The sequence below is a fragment of the Mus caroli genome, unplaced genomic scaffold (genome assembly GCF_978045245.1).
Source record: "Mus caroli unplaced genomic scaffold, Mus_caroli_1 scaffold_11, whole genome shotgun sequence".
Classification (NCBI taxonomy): domain Eukaryota; kingdom Metazoa; phylum Chordata; class Mammalia; order Rodentia; family Muridae; genus Mus; species Mus caroli.
The window spans coordinates 87,325,232-87,352,984 of NW_028227266.1; the positions used below are offsets into that span (position 1 = coordinate 87,325,232).

Consider the following 27,753-nt stretch of genomic DNA (forward strand, 5'->3'; position numbering starts at 1 on the left):
TTTCTGAGTTAGAGGCCAGCCTGGTCTATAAAATGAGTTCCAGGACAGCCAGGACTACACAGAGAAATCCCGACTCAAAAAACAAAACAAAACAAATTTCAATTTTAGTAAGTGATTTTTTTTCATTTCAAATTCAAATTATTTCTAAGCATTATTGGCCAAACACAACATAACTTTTGTCTCTTGTCAATTCATATAGTTTGTGGTTTCTTCCTATTACAATGGAAGTCCAACATGTTGGTTCGATTTCAAAATGAACTTGAAAATTACTGTGTGCTGTGCCAGAATGCTCAAGTTGACGATACACTAGGGATGTAAATGGTTCATAGGCTTTAAGAAACACTAAGCGTTCAGCTTCCTGCAGTGCTCTGTACAGCCAGAAGAGAGCCCCAGACCTTAATAGGCTCTGAGACCTTAGCACAGCTGACTCCTGGACAAAAATACTATTCAGGCTGTAAAACTCAGCGTGTACACAGCGCCATCTGCCAGAACTATAACAAAAGCCTAATCCATCAAAGTCCATAGTTATGGGAAAGTCTCTAACTGTACTAACCTTGCCTCCTGGCTTCTGTAGTTCTGCGTCTGGCTAATTGTTCTGAACTGAAATATATCAATCCGGGGCATAGATTTTGTGGGGCTTCTCTGGTCTCCTGAACATCAAGGGTAGTTGCAGTCTGGCTAATAAGACTTTTTATTGGCTTAAACCCATGTCTAGTAGTCTTCTCTGGTGACTACCCTACAACAGATATCACACCGATTTTCTTTTTTTTTTTTTTTTTTTTTTGGTTTTTCGAGACAGGGTTTCTCTGTGTAGCCCCGGCTGTCCTGGAACTCACTTTGTAGACCAGACTGGCCTCGAACTCAGAAATCCACCTGCCTCTGCCTCCCGAGTGCTGGGATTAAAGGCGTGCGCCACCACGCCCGGCGTCACACCGATTTTCTAAGGCTCCATGTCTCCCACAGAGATAGATATTTAGTCTGATTCTAGGATGAACACACTGGAGCTTCCTTCTCAGGTTCTATACTACTTTGGGACACTTGGGGTTCACATGAGAGAAAGGTGAAGGAATTTCACATCGCGATTATCAGATAGGTAGGTACCTGATCTGAATCGTGAAATCCACTACTCTTGGTAATGCCATAGTGGACCCGGTGGAAAAATGTCCTTCTATACTTACCATAGTTTCCCAGAGGCTCATGGGTAATGTAGTCCCTAACATACAAGGCCCTCCCACACAGGAGCAGGTAAACAGCTCTGACATTTGGCTGGTAGGCATCTCTGTGTCCTGTGCTCTCTTGGCAGCTACAGCTTAGAAAGTCGCATCCAGGCTCTGTGCTGACGCCTTCGCTCAGGCTGTGCGTTTCTAGCAGGGTTTCTGAAGGCGGGTGGGAAAAACGAAAAGAGGAGAGTGGTCTCGGAATCTTCGGGAAGCGGGACCCGTGCCTTCTACCTCAGTGGAAACAAACATAGGTGGGTCTTGGAGGAGGGACTGAGTCGCAGTTCGAGGGCGGACCGCAGCGGCTCAGGGGAAGGTGACTGTGAGATCCACCGTACCCAGTCGGAACAGTCGGCCTGAACAGGGCTTTAATGGTGGCTTTATCCGAAGACTGCGCTAGGAGTGTTTGGATCTGTGATTCCATCTGTCCAAAAGGGCCAATACGGACGCTCTGCCAAGGAGGTGAGAGCCCAAGATGGCGACTTGGGGGTGAGGGCGGTTCATGTCTGTGGATTGTCAGGGCCGGGAAGCCTCCAGTGTGAGCTCACATTCCAGCTCTTACTAGTGAAGAATCCTGCTACCTGCTTGGCATCCGTTTTTGGGGGAGTTGGGGTGGAGAAAGACCATTAATCTGAGACCGGATTACAAAACTGGGAATTTTCACATGACCCAGAAATCCTAAACTGCGAGCCTGGGAAAATTGTAAGTTGATACCACGGTGCTGGAGCCTGAAGTGGGGAGGTCTGTGACCCACACATCTATAAGAAAGAGGGTGTTTGTTATCTCAGTGAATTGGCCTGAAATTCCTAGAGAAATTCTCCCGTAGTGACTGTACCCTTATGTGTATTGGCAATTATATTCGTCAGTTTTCCTGTTTTTTTTGAAGTGATGTTTTTGGCACTTCAGGTTTGAGCTCTTAGAACAGTGGTTCACCACATGTGGATTCTCAACCTGAAAGGGTTGGGGGTGGGTTGGGTAGTGTCAAACGGCCCTTTCACAGGGGTTGATTATCACATAGATATCCTGCATATCAGAAGTTTACATTAGGATTCCTAACATTTAGCAAAATTACTAATAATTTAATAATTATTAAAAATAATTTTATGGTTGAGGGTCACCACAGCATGAGGAACTGTAGTAAAGAGTTGCAGCATTAGGAAGGTTGAGAAACACTGTCTAAGGTTTTGTTTAGTTTTTGAAAATGTCTAGTTACCAGAGATAAGAGGTTATCTCAGAAGATTCTAGTATTGTTATAGGAACATTTTCCTGGGAACAAAGTAGGGAGGTTTCATGTTCTGAAGGAGGGTGTGCAACAGTAGGAATTCCATCCCCCTAGTGAAGAGGAAGACCATTAATAACAGACCAGGAGGCCCTGGGTCCTGGTAGGGAATTTACACCTGGTCCAAGCCTTAGAGTGCTTCACTGAACTCCACAGAACGGCAGGCCCCTGTGATACAGGCTCCTTTGACGAACCCTGTACTGTGATCAACTGGGTCTGCCTACATTTTCATGGTAGAGATTGCATTATTGCAAGTTACCTACCGATACATCAACATATGCTAACCTTTCATAACAGGACAGGAGCCAGTCTGGACTATCAGGTTTACCTTAGTGCGCACTCATGTTGTTGGCCAGCGCAGGGAAGGTCTGCTGGCCTATGAGTGAATGCATTTGCCCTTTAGACTAGAACACTGTATTGAGTATATTGCAATAGAGAAACAGGCTGGGAAGCACCAGTGTGCCACATGCCTCAATAGGTTACTGAGCTGTCGGGGAGGGCAGAGACAGGATATACTTGTTACGTTAGACGGAGTTTTTTCTTTTTTCCTTAAGTTTTAATTTATTCTCATATATTACACCCCAACGGTAGATTTCCCTCCCTCCTCTTCTCCCATCCCTACCCACTCCCTTCCATTCCTCCTCCATTTCCCTTCAGAGGAGGACTGGCCTCCTAGAGATACCAACCAAACATGGCATATCAAGTTGCAATAAGACTAGGCACCTCTCATATTAAGGCTGGGCAAGGCAACCCAGTAAGAGGAAAAGGGTTTCCAAAGCCGGCAAAAGTGTTAGAGCCAGCCCCCAAGCTCACTGTTAGGAGTCCCACAAGAAGACCAAGCTACAAATCCATAAAATAAGTGCTGAGTGGCCCAGCATGGTGACATACACCTTTAATTCCAGCACTCAGGAGGCAGAGGCAGGCGGATTTCTGAGTTTAAGGCCAGCCTGGTCAACAAAGTGAGTTCCAGGACAGCCAGGGCTATACAGAGAAACCCTGTCTCGAACCCCCCCTCCCAAAAAAGACCCCCCAAAACAAAACAAAAAAGTGCTGAGTGCCTAGGTCAGACCCATGCAGGCTCCCTGATTGTAGGATTAGTCTCTGTGAGCCCCTGTGAATCCAGATTAGTTGATTCTGTAGGTTTTCTTGTAGTGTCTTTGACCCCTCTGGTACCTATAATCCTTCTCTGTCTTCTGCAGGATTCACTCAACTTCACCTAATGTTTGGCTGTAGGTCTCTGCATCAGTTTCCATGGAAACCTCATCTACTATGAGCAGAATATCATTAGGAAGCATATTTATTTATTTATTTATTTATTTATTTATTTATTTATTGGCCAAGCGCGTTTGGTTCTATCCTAGGTCTCTGGGCTGTCTGGCTTCTGGTTCCTGGCACTCCAGGCAGTGTCGGGTATGGGCTTAGAGGGATTTTCTTTGTGTGTATTTCTCTGGGATGTAATACCTGCTATGTGAGGATCAGTCCATATGAGTCAGTGTGCAGCTTAGGGAGTTAAGCAAGGGCTAGCTATGAATGTAATTTCTAGCTGTGTAATGGCCATGCAAACAATCACAGCCGTGTGAAGATTTGCTAATGTGGACCTGCTCCACTGCGAGCAAGATCTATTACTAACTGCCTTTCCTCCACAGCTAGTGCATTTGAGCAGAGGCAGAGTGAACGTGAAATTCTTAGATTTGCATGGCCTAAGCAATTACTGATCCCATTGCTTAGAACAAAATTTGGGCGAAGCTACCCTTCTTCAGATGCAGCCAACACATGGGTGGTAGTTAGGGCCTTGATCTTGAGGAGGTTGTGGCTGGCTTTCTTCCACCAGCTACATTGAAAGAGATAGGCCAGGTCCTGGAAAGTATTTATTGGATCTGGAAGTTGTGATCTAGCTTACAACTGACTAAATCAGTGGTCAGTAAATTTATTTTTCCCTTACTCTTCCCTCACTGTTTCCAGCACGTGAGCTCCTTTTTAAATTAATTAATTGGTTAAAATTAATTAATTTTGTGTGTGAGCATATTGTCTGCATGTATGTCTGTTTATCATGTGCATGCCTGGTGCCTGAAGAGGCCAGAACAGGGCATTAGAACCTGTAGATCTGGAGCTGTAGGCTGTTGTGAACTGCTATGTTCTGGCAATTGAACCCTGGTCAATTGCAGGGTTCTGGCAATTGAACCCTGGTCCTCTGGAAGGACAGCTGTTCTGTTAACTGCTGAGTATCTCTGTAGCCTCCTGTGAGCTTTTTATTTATTTATTTATTTATTTATTTATTTATTATATGTAAGTACACTGCAGCTGTTTTCAGACACTCCAGAAGAGGGCGCCAGATCTCATTACGGATGGTTGTGAGCCACCATGTGGTTGCTGGGATTTGAACTCTGGACCTTCGGAAGAGCAGTCGGGTGCTCTTACCCTCTGAGCCATCTCACCAGCTCCCTCCTGTGAGCTTTTTTTAGAAGAACATTATTAACAGAATTATCGTGTGGAAACAGATGATGGTTCCTCTGTCTTGGCAGTTGATTTGGTGGTTTACACAAGTACTTCAGCTTCATTAGAAAGAAGAAATTGCTCCCAAGGAATTAAGAGACTTGCCAAGGGGCTGGAGAGATGGCTCAGTGGTTAAGAGCATCGACTGCTCTTTCGAAGGTCCTGAGTTCAAATCCCAGCAACCACATGGTGGCTCACAACCATCCATAATGAGATTTGACGCCCTCTTCTGGTGCAACTGAAGAAGCTACAGTGTACTTATATAATAAGAAATAAATCCAAAAAAAAAAAAAAAAAAAGAGAGAGACTTGCCAAGGGTAATATGACATGTAGGTGCCAGGGACAGACATACTTTGTATAGTTAAGAAAAATCAATGTTTGTTTATTTTCTAATACTGACTTCTGGTTACCATGGAATGTCTTCAGGTTTGTGTGGTTTTACGTTTTGTGTTGAATCCCAGCATCTGAGTGTGATCTGCAAATGCTTTCCCAAAGATGAAGGTGCCCAAGTTTTAAACACTTTCCAAACACCTTGTCCTGAGTATCCTACGGTGTCATCAATACATTCTGTACATGTGTAACCTTAAAGGTATGAAATGGGCATGTCTTACTTAATGGTAGCATTCTGTCAACCAAAATTCGTAAGGCAGGGATGAAAATAATAGGAGTCTATCCCTGTTCTAAAATGAAGAAATCAGATTGCACGAAACTTGTGCTCTAAACCTGTATGTGCAAACCTATATGACTTCAGCTATCTCTCCTGTGGCTTTCAAACTGTGGGCATCTAGTTACAGAATACTTCTTATTGTATTTGTCATGCTTGGATACCATTTCCCATTCCCCAATATGTTAAAATAATACAATTCTAAATCATTAAATGTATCATCCTTGCCAGGCAGTGGTGGCACACATTTTTAATCCCAGGACTCAGGAAGTAGGGTCAAGCAGAGCTCTTAAGTTCCAGGATCGTATGGTCTACAGAGTGAGTTCCAGGATAGTCAGGGCTACATAGAGAAACTTTGTCTCAAAACATAAAAACAAAACTAAAGGTATCAGCCTTTCTTGTACAGCAAGTCAACAAAAATAGTGCTTTAAAGATCAAGTTTTGTTTTCTCGCATTCCTGTAGGTCAGTATCTGGACTGGTCTCAGCTGGGAAATGACTGTATTTTCCTGCCTTCAGGGACAGATGAAGTTGATGTCATCAGTGCTTTGAGGCTGCTAAATTCTGGGTGTTCAGTCCCACATCCAGTGGCTCCTGCTGAGTCTTCTCAAGGCTCCATTTCCATCAAGCTAGCACCAAGGTTCATTACAACATAGCTGTGTCCAGTAAGTAAATGCCAGTCAAGAAACTCTTTTCAGCCGGGTATGGTGGCGCACACCTTTAATCCCAGCACTCGGGAGGCAGAGGCAGGCAGATTTCTGAGTTCGAGGCCAGCCTGGTCTACAAAGTGAGTTCCAGGACAGCCAGGGCTATACAGAGAAACCCTGTCTTGAAATACCAAAAAAAAAAAAAAAAAAAAAAAGAAAGAAACTCGTTTCAATTTTAGGTTATCTTCACACTTGCCTAGTTCCTCTTGGCCAGATGAATCAAATGGCAAACCCCATCTTATTCTTGGGAACTAAACAAGGGTTTGGATACATGGAGATGCCCCATTTGAAAACATTACGGTAACGGTGCCCTATATGAAATGTGCATTACTTAAAATTTTTTCCTGTATAAGCATGGGCAAAAAACAAAATCTTTAAATTTGCATATTTCCCATGAAAATGAATTGTATAAAAGAAGCAGTAATGTAGAGGAAGTGCCCATATGGAGCCCTTTGGATGGATTAATAGAATATTTCATTTTAGTGTTAATGGTGGGAAAATATAATGACTCTTTTTTTTTTAAAAAAGATTTATTTATTTATTTTATTTACTATTTTATGTAGCTGTACAGATGGTTGTGAGCCTTCATGTGGTTGTTGGGAATTGGATTTTTAGGACCTCTGCTCGCTGTGGTCAGCCCTGCTGGCTCCGGCCCAAAGATTTTGTTATTATTATAAATAAGTACACTGTAGCTGACTTCAGATGATCAGAAGAGGGCATCAGATTTCATTACGAGTGGTTGTGAGCCACCATGTGGTTGCTGGGATTTGAAGTCAGGACCTTTGGAAGAGCAGTCAGTACTCTTTTTTTTTTTTTTTTTTTTTTTTAAGATTTATTTATTATATGTAAGTTCACTGTAGCTATCTTCAGACACTCCAGAAGAGGGCGCCAGATCTCGTTACGGATGGTTGTGAGCCACCATGTGGTTGCTGGGATTTGAACTCTGGACCTTTGGAAGAGCAGTCGGGTGCTCTTACCCACTGAGCCATCTCACCAGCCTGCAGTCAGTACTCTTAACAGCTGAGCCATCTCGCCAGTCTGACTCTAGTTTTAATTACTATCTTTAAGAGGAAAGGTTAATTGTTACCCAATTACTTATTAATTATAGATGAATGTATTCATTAACTGAGTCATGAGTAATGACCGTCAATATATTATGGTTCATTGTCAATGTGTCTTTGTTGCACTGCTTTGCAGATGAGTCTACTTTGTTCCTTTATTTTTTAAATTTATTTATTTTATTCTTAAGTGCGTTGGTGTTTTGCCTGCATATATGTCTGTGTGAGGGTGCCAGATCTTCAGGAACTGGAGTTACAAATAGTTGTGAGCGACTTTATGGGTGCTGGGAATTGAACCTGAGTCCTTTGGAAGAGCAGCCAGTGCTCGTTATCATTGAGCTCTCTCCAGCCCCCAGGGACTGTTTTCTTACATTTTTTTCTTCTTCTTCAGCTAATTGCACAGTGTTTTGAGTGGAGAATCTAGGACCAAGCCATGACTATCCTCTCACTCTCATGACTCTATACGATTCTCCTTCTCTCGAGTGTATCCCAGTATCCTCTGCGTGTTTCCAGGGGCAAAACCAAAACCAAGCAACTTACAAACATCATGAATGAATATGTGGTGAGTTATTCCCCAGTGTACTATCTGTTGTTATGTTATTTGTATTCATAGTCTGACCATCAGTAAGACCTGCCTAAATTTACAGAGAGAATTAAACTTTAATTCCTATTAATACTAATGTAGCAACATTTAGTAAATCATAGTTTTCCTTATTGCTACAGATCATTAATATTTCTCCCATATTTAAAATATCTTTGGCCACTGTCATTTCCACCATGATGCTTTGCCCCTTCCGGAACTGGTTGAAATCATGATTAAGTTGGTTCTTAGTTAACCCCGCCCTCCATCCACATCCAGTGCGTAGTGCGTAGTGAAGAGGCTGCAGGTGCATCCATGGTGGGCACTTGTAGAAGGCAAGGTGCTGGGGGTCGGGGGGCGGCGTGCCCTGTGCACACTGATTTACTCCCATTAGGCACCTATGCCAGTTCTTTGTTAGAAGCCTAGTCCGGGTCCGTGCTTCATGTATCTTCATTCTGCTTTTTGGCTCTTGCAAGTCTCTTAGTTGATACTCTCTTTCTCTAGCAAATACCTAAGTTTGCAATTGGCCATCTTCTTTCACTTATGTCAGCCAAATACTCAGAGGCCTCCGTTCCATTTAGTCTGTGTGTTCGTGCATGTTGGGACTCCAGCCAAGGGTCTTATGAGCATTAAGCGTTTGTTCCCTTATTACTGACACACCCTGCACTGTCCCCGTTTCTGCCTCCTTCTTCCTGTGCTTTCTTTTTTCTGATGGTGGCCTTATTCCAGGAAACGATGCCCAAATTAATTCTTTTAAAAGTACATATTGCTGGGCGGTGGTGGTGCACGCCTTTAATCCCAGCACTCGGGAGGCAGAGGCAGGCAAATTTCTGAGTTTGAAGCCAGCCTGGTCTATAAAGTGAGTGCAGGACAGCCAGGGCTATGCAGAGAAACCCTGTCTTGAAAAAACCAAAATAAATAAATAAATAAATAAATAAATAAATAAAAGTACATATTTAGAGGTTACACAGAAGTCCAGGGCTATGCAGAGAAACCCTGTCTTGAAAAAACCAAAATAAATAAATAAATAAATAAATAAAAGTACATATTTAGAGGTTACACAGAAGTCTCCCACATTGGCTGCCTTGTTTCACGGAGTCTTAACTAGGTCTGTCCCACTTCCCTCGGTGAGAAGGTCTTTTAGAGCTTGTGTCCTTTTACTAAACACTCAGTTGAATCCCTGCAGGGAAGCCGTTATATTTCCAGCTCAGCGAATCCTACCTGTTTATTTATTTTCCCTAATTGATACTTGAAATTTTAGCATCCTTTATGAATTTTAACTTCTGATTGTAGAAAGCAAGCAGAGAGAAAGATTCAGGAAGGGCTAGAGTATATAATGCACAAGGATATGGCCGGATGATCTATTTCCTGAAGTTTCCATCACTTCTAAAAATAGTGCCACCAGCTTAAGAACCAACCATCTAATTCTTCTTTGTGTTGTTGTTGTTGGGTTTTTTTTTTGTTTGTTTTTTTTGAGACAGGGTTTCTCTGTGTAGCCCTGGCTGTCCTGGAACTCACTTTGTAGACCAGGCTGGCCTCAGAAATCCGCCTGTCTCTGCCTCCCAAGTGCTGGGATCAAAGGCGTGCGCCCGCCTCTAACATTTTTTTAATTGGAGAATTTTTCTAGGGTCTGAGGCAACTCCATCCATACACACACACACACACACACACACACACACACACACACACACACACCAAACACCACGCCCGGCTCAATGATGTTCAAGTATCTAATTCTTGAATCTGCGGAGGATCTTTCATATTCAAACCATGGATCAGAACCATCCTGAAAATGTGACAACTTAAAATAGTTTATGACCTCTGGTTCCGTTTTAGGAATTCTTTGCTGGTTGGCTTCTCTACAGTGATCTTGCACCTGGAGCAGGTCATTGAAAGCAGAGCTGGGGTGATAGCCAAGAGCACTCAAGGTTGGCTGGCAGTGGGCAGCTGCAGGAGGTTCCACGTGCCTAGGAAGCAGGGTTCTTTCTTAGGGATTTTCCATGTGCTTTACCAACGTTGTCTCAGGATAGTTGGCTATCTAGTGTCTGGCTTCCTAATGACACTGTGTGATTTCTAGAAGCCTTGTCTGTGAGTTTCCAATATGGTGGCTTTGCCATGTTTGCTCACTGACCAAACCATTTGTTAAGGGCAAGGCTTAAGCCCATTGTCCACCAAAGATGGGGGAATTGCCCAGGCGTTCTGGCCTACTTCCAGAAGACACTGTTTAGTTTGTCTCAAGCTCATTTCAGTGTTCTTCGTAAATACTTCCTTAGCTCAAAGGTTATTTCAAAGTATAACATTTAGTTTTTGAACATTGAGTCAATCCTTAACTCTTGCTTTGACATTGGTTTCTAATTTAAAGACTATTTATATTCAAAGAATATGTGGGATTTTATTTTGGGGATTTGTGTTGATGGTCAACATGATGGTTTGCTTTGATGATTATTCTGTTTCATCTTTAATAAGAAGAACAGGATTTTGTCATTAAGATCTACCTTATTCCTTATGTCGTAGCCTATGTCCCAATTTCTTTTGATTTCTGCCTAGGAATGGAACACAGGTCCAGAATAGTTCTGACCCTTAACTGCTGAGCAGAGCATGTGGGTTGTGCGAGTGTGTGTGAGTGTGTGTGTTTGTATGCTGTATTACTAACTTTTAAATTTGAATTTCATTGATTTATTCTTTGAATCTTACCTTTTTCTTATTCTATTGTTGTAGTCAATTTGTTTTTGTTTTTTTTTTTTTTCTCTGCAAAGGTACAAATACAATCAGCGTATTCTTCCTAGTTCTCCGGGACATTAGCTCCCCTCTAGGATCAGTTTATGCTGTGTGCTACAATTTTTCAATCTTACTAATTTTTAAAAATTCAGTTCAAAATATTCCTTTTTAAATGTGTGTGTGTTCAAGCACACATTCCTATGTGAGTACAAATCATAGGAGCCTGTGAATCCCAGGGTTAGAACTTAGTGTATCAAACTTAATGGTAAGCACGTTCAATTGCTGAGCCATTATGCCAGATATCCAGTTCAAAATATTCTAAGACTTTTACTTATAGAGGTCTTTCCAATCCACGCCCTATCCAGGAGTAAGTTGTTTAACCTTACTGGAGAGCCTCTACCTGTGGAATATGAATTTCACAAGCATTTTCCAGGTTTTGTTTGTTGTGTGTGTTTTTTTCCCTCTGTTATATCTGGAAACACCCCTATGTCGTACTCTCTTTTATGTCTTCTGAGTACCCCACAATCCTTTCTGGTTTTCCTAGGGGATGGCTGTTGAAATCCAGATCTGCTCAGTTCACATTCCTGTTGTGATGTGACTTCATTGCATTGCACTGTAATTTTGGAATTAGTATGTCTTACAAATAACAAACAAAAAGCAGTTACTTGTATGCAGCAAAGAAATATTGGAATATCAGAGTACCTGCTTTTAATTTGTAAGGAATACCAACAGACATTTAAAATTTCCTGTTGAAATTAGTCTAGATATGTAAATACAGAATCATTCCCTACACAATAAGTTCCTGCAATTTAAAAAATATTTATTGATTTAAAATGTAGGAGTACTCTCTTTGCATGTACATCTGCATGCCAGAAGACAGCATTAGCTCTTTTATAGATGGTTGTGAGCTGCCATGTGGATGCTGGGAATTGAACCGAGGACCTTGGGAAGAGCATGTCTTTGGCAGCTAGATCTATTCCATTGGCTTGGTCTAGTAGGCTGGCTTTGCAGGTTAGGGCTGAGCCACTCTTTGTCCGTTTGTGAGGGCTGAGCCTCATAACTGCAGGTCCCAGCTTGGATCCGAGCCTATTGGCCCTAGCTCTGAATCCTGTGGGGTATGCCTTAAGTTCTGGCTCCCCCTCAATATCTGCTGCTGACAGGCCTCTGCCTGCTCTCTCTTACAGGGACTTATCTTCCTCCCTGGCTCAGGAACTGCATCCAGCCCTGGGAAGTGCTCTTTTCCTACCTTTGCACCTGAGACCTTTTTCTAATACCCGAATCTTTTGTCTAAACCTGGATTCTGTGCCTGACATTGGATGCCATTTGTAACCATGGGCTTTGCCATTCTTGTCCAGTTCCAGAAATAACTCTAAGACTTAATTATATTTGAATAAACAATGCCTAGGCCATATGCTTGGGCCTATTTCCCGATTAGCTCATAACTTAATTAACCCATTTATTCTATTCTATGAGTGCCACATGGCTGGTTACCTCGTCTCAGTGTCATATGTCTGTCTCCTCAGAGTTTGGGTCAAATCTCTTCCCTGCCAGATTCTATCTCAGAGTTCCCTCGCCCTAATGGAACTCTCAGCTCTTATTTTCTGCCTCAGCTCATTGGCTAAACAGCTTTTTTATTGACAGGTGATGCTACCATACAGTACATGAGAGATTCTCTCTGCAGTGCATAGGACCATTACTGTGGTGTGGCTGTCTGTGTGACTGAGGCAGGGTTTTGAAAGAGAGTTGAGCCATGCCAGAGTAAGCAAAGGTTAGTTATCCTTTCAAAGGCTTCTGAGGGAAGGGGAATTCTTTTTCTTTTTTTGTTTTTTTCTAGACAGGGTTTCTCTGTGTAGTCCTGGCTGTCCTGGAACTCACTCTGTAGACCAGGCTGGCCTCAAACTCAGAAATCCACCTGCCTCTGCCTCCCAAGTGCTGGGATTAAAGGTGCACACCACCACTGCCCTTCGGGAAGGGGAATTGTTGTAGGAAGCAGATTTGGTTAATATACGACCTATGCTGCATAACTGAGGTAGGAGAGTGGAACACATGTCACTCTTTCTTTGGGAAAGACTGTAGAAGTTTTGTCTGTGTTCTTCTTCCCAGCCCCAATGCTCCCAGAAATAAGACTCAGACTCAAATCCGCCAGGTGTGGTGGTGGTGCATGCCTTTAATTCCAACACTCGGGAGGCAGAGGCAGGCAGTTCAAGGCCAGCCTGACCTACAAAGTGAGTTCGAGGACAGCCAAGGCTATGCAGAGAAACCCTGACTCGAAAAACCAAAAAAAAAAAAAAAAAAAAAAATCCCTTGGCCGTATAGCTGGGGTCAACTCTGACAAGATCATAACCTAGATAACCCAATTATTTTAACATACATTCTGCCTCCTGGCTGATTACCTGTGCTCAGGTACCATGCATCCATCTCCTCATATCTTCCTAGGCCAATCTTATTATCTGACTCTATCCCAGAATTCCTTCTGCCTCCCTGGTGTCTCATCTCCCATTTTCTGCCTAAGCCATAGGCCATAAGCTTTTTAATTGACAGGTGATGGATTCATACAATACACAAGCTATTCTCTCCAATTGCCCCTTTTAGTCCAATAAGAGGATCTTTTCCTTTCAAACATAAATTGAATACAATTATAACAATTATGAGACAATTATGGAAACTATTAGGTAGGATTTATATTCATAATTTTCTACCTATAGTATTTGGCAATTAAAGAAAATTTTCTGTTATCTATCCTATCTTGGTGTATTCAAAGTTTTGTGCCTAGCTCAAATTTTATCCTAATTTGCATTACCAGCCTAAAACATCCTTTTAGACCTGCAACATCTTTTTTCTTTTTTTTTGAGACAGAGTTTCTCTGTGTAGTCCTGGCTGTCCTGGAACTCACTCTGTAGACCAGGCTGGCCTCGAACTCAGAAATCCGCCTGCCTCTGCCTCCCAAGTGCTGGGATTAAAGGCGTGCGCCACCACACCCAGTCCTACAACATCTTCTTAAATCCTAAATAACTCAAGCTTAATTGTGAGACTCTATAGTCTTCAAACCCATCAGAGACCTGAGAAGGAATAAAAATTTACCTGAGTATACAGGAAGGGCAAGGACATAGCTTCCCCAAAATTATAGAAATGACAGTCCCCAATATTGTCTCTATAACTTTGGAGCATCCATCTTCAGCCTTTTGGCTCAGTATATCTGACAGACTTTATGTGCAGCAGGAACTATGAATGACTTGGCTTACTCTGTCTTGGCAGTTTGACAGTTGGCTTTCCCATGTCCCTTTGTCCTTTTTGGGCAGTGTTTGCCTGGAATTGAAGCATGGGCATTTTCTTTTTTTTTTTTTTTTTTTTTTTTTTTTTTTTTGGTTTTTCGAGACAGGGTTTCTCTGTGTAGCCCTGGCTGTCCTGGCACTCACTTTGTAGACCAGGCTGGCCTCGAACTCAGAAATCCGCCTGCCTCTGCCTCCCGAGTGCTGGGATTAAAGGCGTGCGCCACCACGCCCGGCCAGCATGGGCATTTTCTTTGCGCAGTGGCCAGCTTGACACAACTGAATCAGCTCCATGTGGAGGTTGTTGATATTCTATGTGACATTGAATGGGAGCACTGTCAGGAGCAGACTTGTCTTATAGTCAAAAGATCTTTTAATAATGAAATAATTTTATATGCCATATTCTGTGGATATCTGAGGTTTTTGAAGACCAGCTATCCACTTATAGTATATCTGAAGTGACAAACATTGTTTATTCTTAGCTATTTGCTATCTGAGTAATCTTTTTCTTTTTTTTTAAATTTATTTATCTATTTTATTTATTATATGTAAGTACACTGTAGCTGACTTCAGACACTCCAGAAGAGGGAGTCAGATCTCATTAGGGATGGTTGTGAGCCACCATGTGGTTGCTGGGATTTGAACTCGGGACCTTCGGAAGAGCAGTCGGGTGCTCTTACCCACTGAGCCATCTCACCAGCCCCGCAATATAAATCTTTATTCATGCCATATGAAAGGATGGAATGATAAATCTTGAATACTCTGTAGCCAATAAGATCCATTGACTAAGTCTATCTGAAGTTCTTGTTAGAGACATTTTTATGTCTCAGCCAGTTTGAGGACTGACCCATGTAGAGGGATCAGGAAATCATGTTAGCAATTCTGTTTGATCTTCTTGATTTCTTTTTTCCTATCTGTAGTCAAGATCATCATGGGGTCTTCCTCTATCAAATCTGATTTTTTTATCAGTTTGGGTGGAATCCATAATTTTTCTTCTCCTGTATGAATGTATGCACAGCTCCTTCCCCAGAGTAAGACATTTCATGATCTCCATTTTGAGGTTAATATATCGTTGAAATAAACAGGGTGATATAATTCAGTATTTTCCTATAATCCAGTGTCTTCAGTGGCCATTGTTTTTTGTTTATTAGCATTTAAGAAATTTCAATAAAGCATTTTGCAATCTATCTTTGGGATTTTTTGATACTCCTCTCTGTTTCTTAAGCATTTCTTTTAAAGTACAATTGCACCTTTCAAAGACTATTTGTTCTGTAGGATTGTTGGTATACCTCTAATATGCTTTACATATTAATATATAAATTTTAAAGAACTTTATTAGTGACATATGTTGGAGCATTGCCAGTTTTAATTTGTATAGGTATACCCATAATTGCCATAACTTCTAATAAATGCATAATGACAGAATCAGCTCACTTGTTGAATAAACAGTGACCAAGCCAGCTCAGTCAACAGGTTCTCCAGCGCAGGAGTGAGGATTAAAAAGAAAAAAGACGCCGGGCGTGGTGGCGCACGCCTTTAATCCCAGCACTGGGGAGGCAGAGGCAGGCGGATTTCTGAGTTCAAGGCCAGCCTGGTCTACAGAGTGAGTTCCAGGACAGCCAGGGCTACAGAGAAACCCTGACTCGAAAAACCAAAAAAAAAAAAAAAAAAAAAAGACAACATTGTAGCGTGATCCCAGTCAATTCTGAGACTGAAGGCAAATTTTTATTTTCCAATCCACTTTTATTTTTGGTGGTGGTGGGGGTTTGAGACAGGGTTTCTCTGTGTAGCCCTGGCTGTCCTGGAACTCACTCTGTAGACCAGGCTGGCCTCAAACTCAGAAATCCGCCTGCCTCTGTCTCCCCAGTGCTGGGATTAAAGGTGTGGGCCACCACGCTTGGCCCAATCCACTTTTTATACCATTTTAATTACATGCAAGTATTTTGGGCAAGCAGTACAATAAGGAACTAACAAAGCAGCAAGTCCCGAAATTACTCCAGTTTTAAATAGGGCTTATCATAATGACCAAAATACTTGAGCCCACTTCCTAGTCCAAGCCCAGAATCTTGCCTGAAGCCTAGTTCTTCTGTTCCACCCTAAGACTAAAATTCTTGCCTTACCCTACTTCTCTATTATAGCCTAAAGTTAGATTCTTGCCAAAACTTACTTTCTTATTATGCCCTAATGTCAGATTCCTGCCTGAGCTTACTCCTTGTCATGGCCAATGTCAGATTCCTGCCAAGCTGTACCCCAGAAGGCTCTCCACAAAACAGAGACGTCAATGTGGACTCATCCTGAATAAGTTCAGCAGTTTCTATATGCAAAAAACCTCTTTGGCATATTTAGAGTTAGTTACTATATTAAGAGATTTTTGAAAATGTAATTATACCATAAGTATTTCATATAATCCTGATTTTATCCTGATTCATAAGGACTTTTAACCACCTTACTTATATCTTCTGACTTATAGCTTGCCTTTCCTGATTTATTTGCATCAGTGTAAGATGTAGGCATGACAGAAATTAGAATTCTTTTTATTATACAAGGGAAAACTCCAATTAGTTCTTTTTATAAATTGAAGCCACTTGCTTTTTGGATATTTGTTATTAATTTCTTTCAAAAATTACTGTAAGCTCTTTGCCAATATTCATCTTGTGTCATAGTGAGGCAGACTCAGCCTTAGTAAAGGTACCAGTCTCAGTACCACAGCATAGTACCACAGTCTCAGTACCACAGCATAGTACCATCCCAGCTAGTTGACAATGTCATATTTTTCCCATTAGAATCAATTCAGAAACCTTTTCTATGTAGGTTTTTAACTTTTTACTCTGTTTGTGTATTAAAAATATCCATTCTAAGATTAAAATCTTCCATCTGCTTAAGAATTTCTGTAGGAGAATGAGTAGGAGGAAGGATAACTAAGATGCAGGCGATCTTTGCATATGATCTAGATGTGTATTCTATAGTTTCTTCTCTGTCAGAGGTGACTCTTTTTCAGCCTCAGCTGATAATTTTCTTGGGCTATTTAAGTCTTTATCACTTTGTAAGACATGAAATAAAATACTTTATGAGTTTCCAAATACAGACAGACATTTTCAATTTAACTCTTACCTAATATTTTTCATAATAGTTTCATAATTGTTCCTGCTGTATGTTGTTTATTATTATAACAAAAGAGCCTTTTATTAGACAAAGGGGAAAATGTAGGCATAATGTTTCTGTACACTGTGTAAAGTTTACCCTTGTGTTATTCAAGTGCAGATTTCTCTGCCCTCATATCTTGTTTCAATCATGACACAGCATAGAAATGCTTAGACCAAGAATCTCCTGTCTCAAGTTTCTGTAAACAGTTCTTACCATTTATTCTCTGCCTGAAAATAAATGATGACCACCCAGTGGCTGCACAGAATAGAGAATAGTGCGGCATCAGCTATTGAGGTTCAGATTTAAAGAAATATGACTTCTGTGTGATTATTGAGAAATAGTATAAGGTAAAGAAATATAGCCACTGGATTAATTCACAGCTGGTATATATATATATATTAATTATATATGATTCATTTATACAAGAGAGTGGGAATTCTTATTGCACAACCCATACAACATGACAGTAGTCAGGCTGCCTCCAACTCTTAGGAGGCAGAGAGAATCATGGGTATGTTCATGTTCACCTGCAGCCCTATCTGAGTAAGGCCTGGTTACCCCAGTGGTCTCAGTTTTCTTACACCAACAGTGAAGGTTTTAATTGTAATATTATCAGGTAGTACATTAATCAATCAATAACATCAGGATGGGTTTAAAAAATTTTTTTTCTGGGCTGGAGAGATGGCTCAGTGGTTAAGAGCACTGACTGCTCTTCCGAAGGTCCTGAGTTCAAATCCCAGCAACCACATGGTGGCTCACAACCACCCGTAATGAGATCTGAACCCCTCTTCTGGTGTGTCTGAAGACAGCTACAGTGTACTTACATATAATAAATAAATAAATCTTAAAAATTTTTTTCTACTATATAAGCAAGGTATATTATAATGTAAAATACACATGAGAGCCTTCCACAAAAATAAAAAAAAAGAAGCTGGTCTTCAGGTTCCCTTTTACAAGCCTAGAGTAAATTGATTGAGGAGAAATGTGCTATTACAGGAGTTGGTGTCTTTTGAGGATATCACTGTGAAGTTCACCTGGGAGGAGTGGCAGAATCTCAACGACGCTCAGAAGATGCTGTACAGGAGTGTGATGCTGGAGACATATAATAGCCTGCTGTCACTGGGTAAGTATCAGGAGCAAGCACCAACCCTGCAGGAAATATATGGGCACTTGTAAGGTTGAGAGCTAAGGTTCTAGGCCACGAATTGTATGACTGTTCACTGCTCTCTAGGGAAAGGTGCACATTTGCACTTTAGTTACATAGATCCTAAAACCTGGTTTTATCTTTCTCCAAAGAACATTATAAGCAAAAATTTTCCAAGTCCTATACCATTTTCTATTAACAGGGCAATGCATCCCTAAACCTGAGCTGATCTTTAAATTGGAACAGGGAGAGGAGCCATGGACAGCAGAAGAACCTGCAAACAAGACTCTGCCAGGTTGGTTGTCGGTACTTGTGGATGGGGAGACTGTGTGCAGCAAAGGTTGGCCATTCCATATCTGAGGGCTCAAACATGTTTGTTATGTAGTCTGCAAGGAGTATTCTCTTACATGTGTTCCTACATTGCAGTTTGAGGAAATAGTTCTTTTTTTTGTTTGTTTGTTTGTTTGTTTGTTTTTTTTTGGTTTTTCGAGACATTGTTTGTTTTTTGTTTTGTTTTTCGAGACAGGGTTTCTCTGTGTAGCCCTGGCTGTCCTGGAACTCACTTTGTATACCAGGCTGGCCTTGAACTCAGAAATCTGCCTGCCTCTGCCTCTCGAGTGCTGGGATTAAAGGCATGCGCCACCATGCCCGGCAATTTGATGAAATATTTCTTAGACCCTCCCCCAAACCCCCAGTTAGCTTACTTCTGTAATTTGATGTTTTTTCCTGGTACTTCTTTCTTTCATAGCTTCAATTGCTTCTTGCACTCTAGGCTCATGGGGATTTTTTTTCAGACATATTTCATGTGCTTGTTTTTGTTTTAGCACATTCTAATGAGGCAGCTTTCAAGTGCTGGTTCTTGCATATTTTATATAAATAAAAATGTAAAAGTAATGTCCTTACATCATAGAATTAATTTTAATAAAAGACAAATAAGTTTATTTATACTGAGGAGTCAAAAACAAGTATATGTAATGTTGAACCAGAGTATAATGAATAATAGAGTGTGTTTAAAGTTAAAGAGTATTTCATTTATGAAGTTGATGAGAGAATACAGAAACAGATTTAGAAGTTAGGCTATGATCTAAGAAATCATGAGGACCCATGGGAAGGGGTGTTTCCACTTGAGAAAGAATCAAGAGCGTTTCGTCCCAAGGAGAAGTGAGACAAGTTTTCAAGTTGAAGAACTCAGCTTCTCCTTTTTGGGATGAGGGCTGTAATTTAAAGGTAGCACTTGTTTAACTTTTCTTCTCTCATTCTAAAGCAGCAAAGATGGTGAGGAATTGTAGAAGCCACTTTTTATGAAACTAAGAGAAGTCAAGTCTGTGAAACATGACAGCATCCTTGAGAATTGATGAATTACTAGATGGTGGTGTGTGCATCACCGCTCTGGAGGCAAATGTTAGGCTCATGGTTATCACAAGTAGCCACATGTTTTAGAAATGATGTACAGCATACATGTTTTTCTGGAGCGGTAAACAGGAGTTTCCTTGTATTTATTTTGGTACAGAAAAGAACAGGACATGTTGTTCAGTTGAGGCCTTGATTACTGCAATGTTTCCGGTGGAAGTAGAAAGGAAGAAATTAGGTAGAGGCAGGCGGATTTCTGAGTTCGAGGCCAGCCTGGTCTACAAAGTGAGTTCCAGGACAGCCAGGGCTGCACAGAGAAACCCTGTTTCAAAATAAACAAAAAACAAAAAACAAAAAAAAAAAAAGAAAGGAAGAAATTTCATATTTGAAATTCTCGCAGTCTGTTGAAATTTTTAATAACTCTAAGCAAACATGATGCAAACTCACAGCATAATGGAGGCTTCTGGCTAGGAAGCAGCCTATCAGAGTTTGCTCACAATCTGCAAAGAGGATGTCCTAGAAATTAGTGCCTCTTTTAGACCAGAGTAAAGAGAATGGCAGAAAGAAAAGGTCATCACTGTCATGTATTAAAGTATACATGTGACTAGAACCTTGTAAAAAAAATGTAACCATTGTCTGAGTAAAAAACTATACCTAGCCATTGGTGGATATTTTAACAAAATATTTCTTCACAAAAATAAAATGAAGCAATACTTTACTAATACTTTAATACTAGAAAACTTATCAGTGTATTTCAGTATAGTAAATTAAGGAGCAAACTAAAGTTTATAAACTAATACTTACATGAATTTAGTAACAGTGTGTGCTAGTAGACTAGAAATTGGTTTGTTTGTTTGTTTGTTTATTTATTTATTTATGTATTTATTATATGTAAGTACACTGTAGCTGTCTTCAGACACACCAGAAGAGGGCGTTAGATCTTGTTATGGATGGTTGTGAGCCACCATGTGGTTGCTGGGATTTGAACTCCGGACCTTTGGAAGAGCAGTCGGTGCTCTTACCCACTGAGCCATCTCACCTGCCCTAGAAATTGCTTTTTACATAAACATGAGAATCCCATTAGACACTCTTAAAAATAATTCATAGAGCTGAGCGTGGTGTCCCACACCTTTAATCCCAGCACTCGGGAGGCAGAGGCAGATGGATTTCTGAGTTCGAGGCCAGCCTGGTCTACAAAGTGAGTTTCAGGACAGCCAGGGCTACACAGAGAAACCCTGTCTTGAAAAAACAAAGCAAAACAGAATTCATAGAAACTACTTTTGTTTGTTTGTTTGCTTGTCTTTTTAGTATTCTGCGGTGTGGATGGCATAATTGAGACCAACCAGAAGAGTCGAGAGAGACATTTGTGGCAAGTTACTGCCAGCGGCCACAATAGAGTAACTGAGGAAGCACATGGATTAGAAGACACTTTTTATTTATACTCCATGAATATTTCAAGTTTTGTTGTAAATAATATAAACTGTTCAGGAGTGAAGCCTGAGGAGTTGAATGGATACCTGAATAGATGTCTCCCTTTGGAGCCTCAAGGATTGTGTATTGTAGAGCAATATAATGACTGTTGTGTAGCAGGGAAATCTGTCAGATGTCCTGAGCAGTTGGGTCAGCATTCTAAGATTGAAACTGGACAGCAGGATTTCGAATATATCAGAGAAAGGAAAGATACAAAGGAGGGAAAACTATTGAAAAAAATTGCTCCATCTAAAAGACTTCAAGTGGGACCGACTTCTTGTAAGCATAGTGAGTGTGAGCCGCTTTCTGTTGGGTCAGATGTCACGGCTAATGTCCGGAAGGCAACTTTTAGTAAGAAGGGTAAGCTCACTAAACACCAGGCAACATACTCAGGGAGAAAATCCTGTAAATGCCTTGAAAGTAAGAAACCCTTTCCCAGTGAATTAGACATTCTAGAACATCAGAGGACACATAACCAGAAAAAAGACCACGTATGTACCCAGTGTGAGAAACCCTTTAGCACTAAATCTTCCCTTACTATTCATCAGAGAATACACACAGGAGAAAAGCCCTATGGATGTAGTGAATGCAATAAAACCTTCAGACAAAGGTCAGCTCTCATTGTACATGAGAGGACTCACACTGGAGAGAAACCCTTTGAATGTTATGAGTGTGGTAAAGCCTTCCAACATAAGTGGTATCTCAAAACGCACCAGAGAACTCATACTGGGGAGAAACCATATGAGTGTATAGAATGTGGAAAAGCCTTTCTAAAGAAGTCATACCTCAAAATGCATCAGGGAACTCACAAGAGTGATAAACCATATGAATGTGAGAAATGTGGAAAAACCTTCCATAACAGGTCATACTTCAACATGCATCACAGAACTCACACAGGTGAGAAGCCCTATGCATGCAGTGAGTGTGGAAAAGCCTTTTACCAAAAGTCAGACCTCAGGAGGCATCAGAGGATACATAACAGTGAGAAATTACATGAATGTAAAGAATGTGGAAAAGCCTTTCAAAATAAGTCATACCTCAAAACTCACCAGAAAGTTCACACAGGTGAGAAACCGTATGAGTGTAAAGAGTGTGGGAAAGCCTTTCAAAACAAGTCATATCTCAACAAGCATCAGATAATTCACACAGGTGAAAAGCCCTACGAGTGCAACAAATGTGGGAAAACGTTTCAGTGGAAGTTAGTCCTCAGCAAGCATCATAGAATCCACACAGGTGAAAAGCCCTATGAATGCATTCAGTGTGGAAAAATGTTTGGCTACAAATCATCCCTCATTGTACATGAGTTGATTCATTCTGGGGAGAAACCTTATGAATGTAATGTATGTAGAAAAACCTTTTCACAGAAGTCAAACCTAAGCCGGCATCAGAGAACTCACCGACATGGGGAGCTATGAGAGGAACGGGTATGGATGCCCAGCAGCCAATTCACTGACTTGGGGAAGACAAGGTGAAGTCAAGGACAGGGCAGACACTGCTGCATACCAGGCTGGAAGGGTGCAAACAGTCCGGGAGGGGAAGGAGCTTGGTCTGGTTTGGAGCAAGTGACAGCGGGTAGGAGGAGAGAGAGGTCTTCAGGAGTTTTAGTGTCATGGCTTCTTTAGGTGAAGGCGTTCTCTGAGGCAGTCTTTAATGAAGAAGCTCTCTGTGATGATCTTAGCTTGTTTGTATTACTTTATTGGGGGTGGATAGGCTTTATTCTGGGTGAACAAGGGATTATGTAATTTTGGGGAAGGGTGTGAGAAACTCCAGGAAGGGAAAGTCATTGGCTGAAGGCTAAGGTTATTGAGATGTCTCATTAGCATGGAGAGGTGTTCCAGATGCTGTGCTATGTGACTGACTGCCTATGGCCACATTAGTTACAGTTCATGATTACAAGCTCCAGGGTGGGGCATGGAGGCAGGGAGGGGGCAGCCCTACTCCTGCTGTCTCAGACCTCCCAGGTTCCCAGAGTTTGAGCATACTTCCACCTCACCAGTCTCATGCCCATCTGGTGGCATGGTCCACCTGCCCTACATCCAGATAGACCTTTAAGCCTTAGAGTGCATCAAGAATAACAAGCAAGAATCCACTCCAGGGGAGGGGCTGGAGAGATGGCTCAGCAGTTAAGAGCACTGTCTGCTCTTGTGGAGGTCCTGAGCTCAATTCCCAGAAACAAAGGAGGGTGTCTGATGCCCTCTTTTGGTGTGTCTGAAGACAGCTACGGTGTACTCATATCAATAAAGTTTTTTTTTTTTTTTAAAGAATCCACTTCAGTTTGAGTAGTGTTCTTTGTATAAAACAAATGTCAATTTACAAGAGAGAATCTACACAGGGTTAAGAAAGTTTAAGAATGTGTTGAGTGACTGTGAAGGAAGTTTCCCTAGTACTGGCACTTGAGAACTTATAAAATCACTCGCATAGGAATAAATTTTTATAAATGTAATGAAAGAGGAAAATTACTGGACACCTGAACTCTTTAACTCAGAATCCTCCTACCCCTCCCATCTAGAGATTGTTCCCGGAACACACCTGAACTTTTTACCCCAGAGTACATTCCTGAACTCTTCACCCCAGAGTCCGACCCCCTCCCAATTGAAAACTGTTCCGAGAACATTTTTTAGATAAGGGTCTCCTGGAACAAACCTAGTCCTACCCCTCCTAACTGAGGACTGTTCCAAGAACATTTTTGAGATAAGGGCCTCCTGGTACTACCCCAGAATGTTCCAATAGATCGGGTACATTGCCAAAATATAGGACACGACCCCTTGGTGACGTAAAACTTGTACTTTTCCCCTGGCTTTTTCCTATAAGAGCCTGTAAAAATTTGGGCCGGGCGTCGATTCTCCTCTACACCATGCTGGGTGTATGAGTTTCGACCCCAGAGCTCTGGTTTATGTGCTTTTTATGTGCTTTCTTGTTGTTGCTTTATTAAATCTTACTCTCTACATCTTAAGTTCGGTCTCAGTGTCTTCTTGGGTGCGCGGCTGTCCCGAGGCTTGAGTGAGTGTCTGCCCTCCGGGGGTCTTTCATTTGGTGCATTGGCCGGGAAACAGCGCGACCACCCAGAAGTCCTGGACCCACTCAGAGGTAAGATTTTCTGTCCTGTTTTTGGTTTCTGGTGTCTGTGTTCTGTTTCTGGAGGCCAGGTAGGCCATTCTGTATCTGGTGCGATCGCAGTTTCGGTTTTGCGCGACGCTCTGTGCTCAGTAAGAGCACCTGAGACCGTGCTCCGGGAGGGAGCGCGGAGTGGATAGGGATAGACGTGTCCGGTGTCCACCGTCCGCTCGCCCTGGGGGACGCCCCAGGAAGACAAGGGGAGGACCGGGGACGCCTGGTGGACCCCTCTGAAGGCCAAGAGACCATCACTTTGGTGGAAGGTCTAAATTGGCCGGCCTTGGAGAGGCCATCTGATTCTGTAAGTTGCCTGTGGGCGACGCGAAGTCGCCGCTGTTTTTGGTTTCTTTTTTTGTCTCAGTCTCGTGTCCGCTCTTGTTGTGTCTACTAAGGAGTCGATGTGGAATCCGACCCCGTCAGAAAATAGCGTTTGGCTGGTTGTGTAAGTCCAGGCATAGACGAGTGTGCTTGTTTGTGGACACGTGACAGACTGTGTGTGTGTGTGTGTGTGTGTTTGTGTTAACCCTTTGTCGACTGTAGACTTGGACTGACGTCAGGACAGAATTTGTCAGCAATGGTTTTTTAAAAAAAAAAAAAAAAAAAAACCACCAGGCCGGTCCTGCCCACCGCGCTCTCGGCTAGACGGTACCGGCAGCTCGCAGCGGGCGGGCAGCGCCGGCCGGCCTTGCTGCGGGGCCATCGCGGGGCGACGGCCGCGAGACCAGCTGCCACCGGTGGACAAAGGCGGCGCACGGTCCGCACTCGGCTGGGGAGCCCCGGGCTGCTCAGAAGAGCTCTGAGATGCAGAGCTGGGCTAAAAACTTCCGGCTTTGGCGGCACAGTTAGGGCTTTGATAGCAGCAGTGGCGCTGAGGTTCTGGGTTCTGCAGGCATGGCCCCGCGAGCGAGTTGTGAGATGCTGGTGGCGAGTGCGGCGGCCTGCCGGTCCCGCCTGGCGCCCTAGAGTGGCCGTGAAGCCTGCCACAGCTGGGGAGGGGCCGACTGCGGCCGCCGTCCCTCCTTTGGCTTCCCCCCCAGAGTCTACCCGCACTCCCTTGTATCCGCTTGGCCCGCCGCCGCCTCCAAGGGCTCAAGCCATGCGGGAAGACAGTGCAGAGAGCACCGGGTGTCTATCAAGTGGTTAAATTGCTGCCTCTGCCACCTTCCCCCCTCCCTGCCAGTGTTTGTTTGCCACTCCCAGGAGTTTACGCCACATTTCCCGCACCGCGGCGCGCGGCGGGGATTCGGCGCTGGGCTCTTCCCTGTTCACTCGCCGTTACTGAGAGAATCCTGGTTAGTTTCTTTTCCTCCGCTGACTAATATGCTTAAATTCAGCGGGTCGCCACGTCTGATCTGAGGTCGCCACAAGGTTCCCTGGTTGCTTCTCATTCCCCTGTCCTCTGTATCCTGTCTCTTGTTAACAGAAAAAATTGCGTTCATTTTAAAATATCAGTGGTCCGGTGCAGCCAGATGTGAGAGCTGCACTCCCTTCTCTGCCCCATGTGTTTTCTCTTCTCAGGCACCGCCCTGAGCTGCTGGCAGTGAGTCTGTTCTAAGCTCCGGTGAGGGAGACATCCAAGGTAAGGAGCACCTGCGAGTCTTAACTGCCAGGCTCTGATGAGGGTCTCGTCTCTTTGGGACTAGAAAGTGCCCCAACAATCTGACCGAGGTAATAAAAAGTTACAGAAGTTAAGAGAAGGATAAAGGTCTGCAAAAAAGAGCTGAGAGCAAAGCTTCAGCAGACTCAGAAAAGATAAGAAAAATGAAATGCTGGCCACAAAAGTCAGAAAAAGTAGAAAACTTAGTACCTGGCAACAAAAAAAAAGCTTTTGGCTAAAGATCAAAGTGTTTACTGTTAAAAAAAAAGAGCACTGGGTGAAAGACTGTCCTAATAAAAAGAAGAGGAGCCCCCCTCATGACCAAACCCTTCACCTGTTAAAGCAGCTAAAAAGAGACTGTGTTTCATATTCCTCCACTGACCAATGCAAAGCAAGTTTAAAAGGTTCCTGGACACTGCGGGCCTTTGCAAACTGTGGATTCCAGGTTTTGCTGAATCAAAAAGATAAACAGCCCTTCGTATAAAAAATAAAGAACAACCTTGGATGGCCTTAGATGCTATTGAGACTGCCCTAATGTTGTCCCCAACTTTGGGACTCCTAGATGTGACTGAGAACAAAAGTATTGCCAAAGAGGTTCTTACTCAGAGATTGGGACCCTAAAAAAGACCGGTGACATACTTGTAAAAATTAAACCTGACAGCCGGGCGTGGTGGCGCACGCCTTTAATCCCAGCACTCGGGAGGCAGAGGCAGGCGGATTTCTGAGTTCGAGGCCAGCCTGGTCTACAAAGTGAGTGCCAGGACAGCCAGGGCTACACAGAGAAACCCTGTCTCGAAAAACCAAAAAAAAAAAAAAAAAAAAAAAATTAAACCTGGTGACTGTAAGATGGCCTGCTTGTCTGCACATAATGGCTTCTGGTCAAGGACACCGATAAATTGACTCTGAGACAAAACTTGGCACATGATCCAATCGTTCCCCTGACTGATGGACACATTATCAGAGCTTTTTGTTGACAGAACAAGTGACCTTCGCTTCCCCTGCTAACCTGCTGAGTCTTCACCTACTCATCACTGCTCTGACATTCTGGCAAAAGGAACTTCGGCTCAGAAGGCTGAACTCCTGGCGCTAATCCAAGCCCTGCGGTTGGCTGAAGGTAAGGCGATCAACATTTACACTGACAGCTGCTATGCTACAGCCCATATCCATGGGGCCATCTACCAGCAAAGGGGGCTACTTACCTCAACAGGCAGAAACATTAAAAACAAAGAAAAAATTCTGGCCCTCCTAGAGGCTATACATATGCCAAAAAAAGTGGCTATTATCCATTGTCCGGGCCACCAAAAAAAACAGGATCCTGTGGCCCGAGGGAACCAGATGGCTGATGCAACAGCAAAGCAGGCAGCTCAGGAGGTAACAATCATGGTAAAAAAAGGCAGGCCCCTGCCAGAGCCCTCACCGGCAACCAGTCCTAATTAGCGGGCTGTAGCCCACGGGGTTTTGACTCAGACTCTGGGGCCCTGAAAGCGGCCAGTGGCCTACCTATCTAAAAAGCTTGACCCAGTCGCCAGCGGTTGGCCCTCCTGCCTGAAAGCCATTGCTGCAGTAGCCCTACTTGTTAAAGACGCTGACAAGCTTACCCTGGGTCAGCATGTGACTATAATCGCTCCCCATGCTCTGGAGAGTATTGTACGACAGCCCCCTGACCGGTGGATGACTAATGCCCGGATGACCCACTACCAGAGTTTGTTGCTAAATGATCGAGTAACTTTTGCTCCACCTGCCATCCTCAATCCTGCCACCTCCCCTTGGCGGATGACTCCACTCCTGTACATCAATGTGCTGATGTCCTGGCTAGAGAAACTGGAACGAGAAGGGATCTGACTGATCAGCCTTGGCCAGGTGTGCCTGCCTGGTACACAGATGGTAGCAGCTTTGTGGTAAAAGAAAAAAGAAGAGCAGGAGCGGCGGTGGTGGATGAAAAACAGGTAAT

At 42.9% G+C, this 27,753-nt stretch overlaps 1 protein-coding gene across 6 annotated transcripts; it reads left to right on the top strand.

Moving 5' to 3' along the window:
• The first annotated feature begins 1,236 nt into the window (after positions 1–1,236).
• Positions 1,237–24,044, top strand: LOC110302472 (uncharacterized). Of its 6 annotated transcripts, none has more exons than XM_085827834.1 (6): positions 1,237–1,679; positions 6,117–6,316; positions 7,808–7,978; positions 18,124–18,250; positions 18,474–18,566; positions 20,930–24,044. In XM_085827834.1, the coding sequence occupies exons 3-6, from the start codon at positions 7,964–7,966 to the stop codon at positions 22,504–22,506; spliced, it is 1,812 nt and encodes a 603-aa protein (XP_085683960.1). In that variant the 5' UTR covers positions 1,237–1,679; positions 6,117–6,316; positions 7,808–7,963; the 3' UTR covers positions 22,507–24,044. The 6 variants fall into 6 exon arrangements, with proteins under 6 accessions (XP_085683960.1, XP_085683963.1, XP_085683959.1 ...); XM_085827837.1 differs by having other exon boundaries at positions 6,117–6,291; XM_085827833.1 differs by having other exon boundaries at positions 6,171–6,316.
• Positions 24,045–27,753: the final 3,709 nt, after the last annotated feature.

Coding starts and splice junctions, on each gene's coding strand:
- LOC110302472 (XM_085827834.1), top strand. Junction 18,251..18,473: donor TAATAGCCTGCTGTCACTGG/GTAAGTATCAGG, acceptor TTCTATTAACAG/GGCAATGCATCCCTAAACCT. Junction 18,567..20,929: donor TGCAAACAAGACTCTGCCAG/GTTGGTTGTCGG, acceptor TTGTCTTTTTAG/TATTCTGCGGTGTGGATGGC.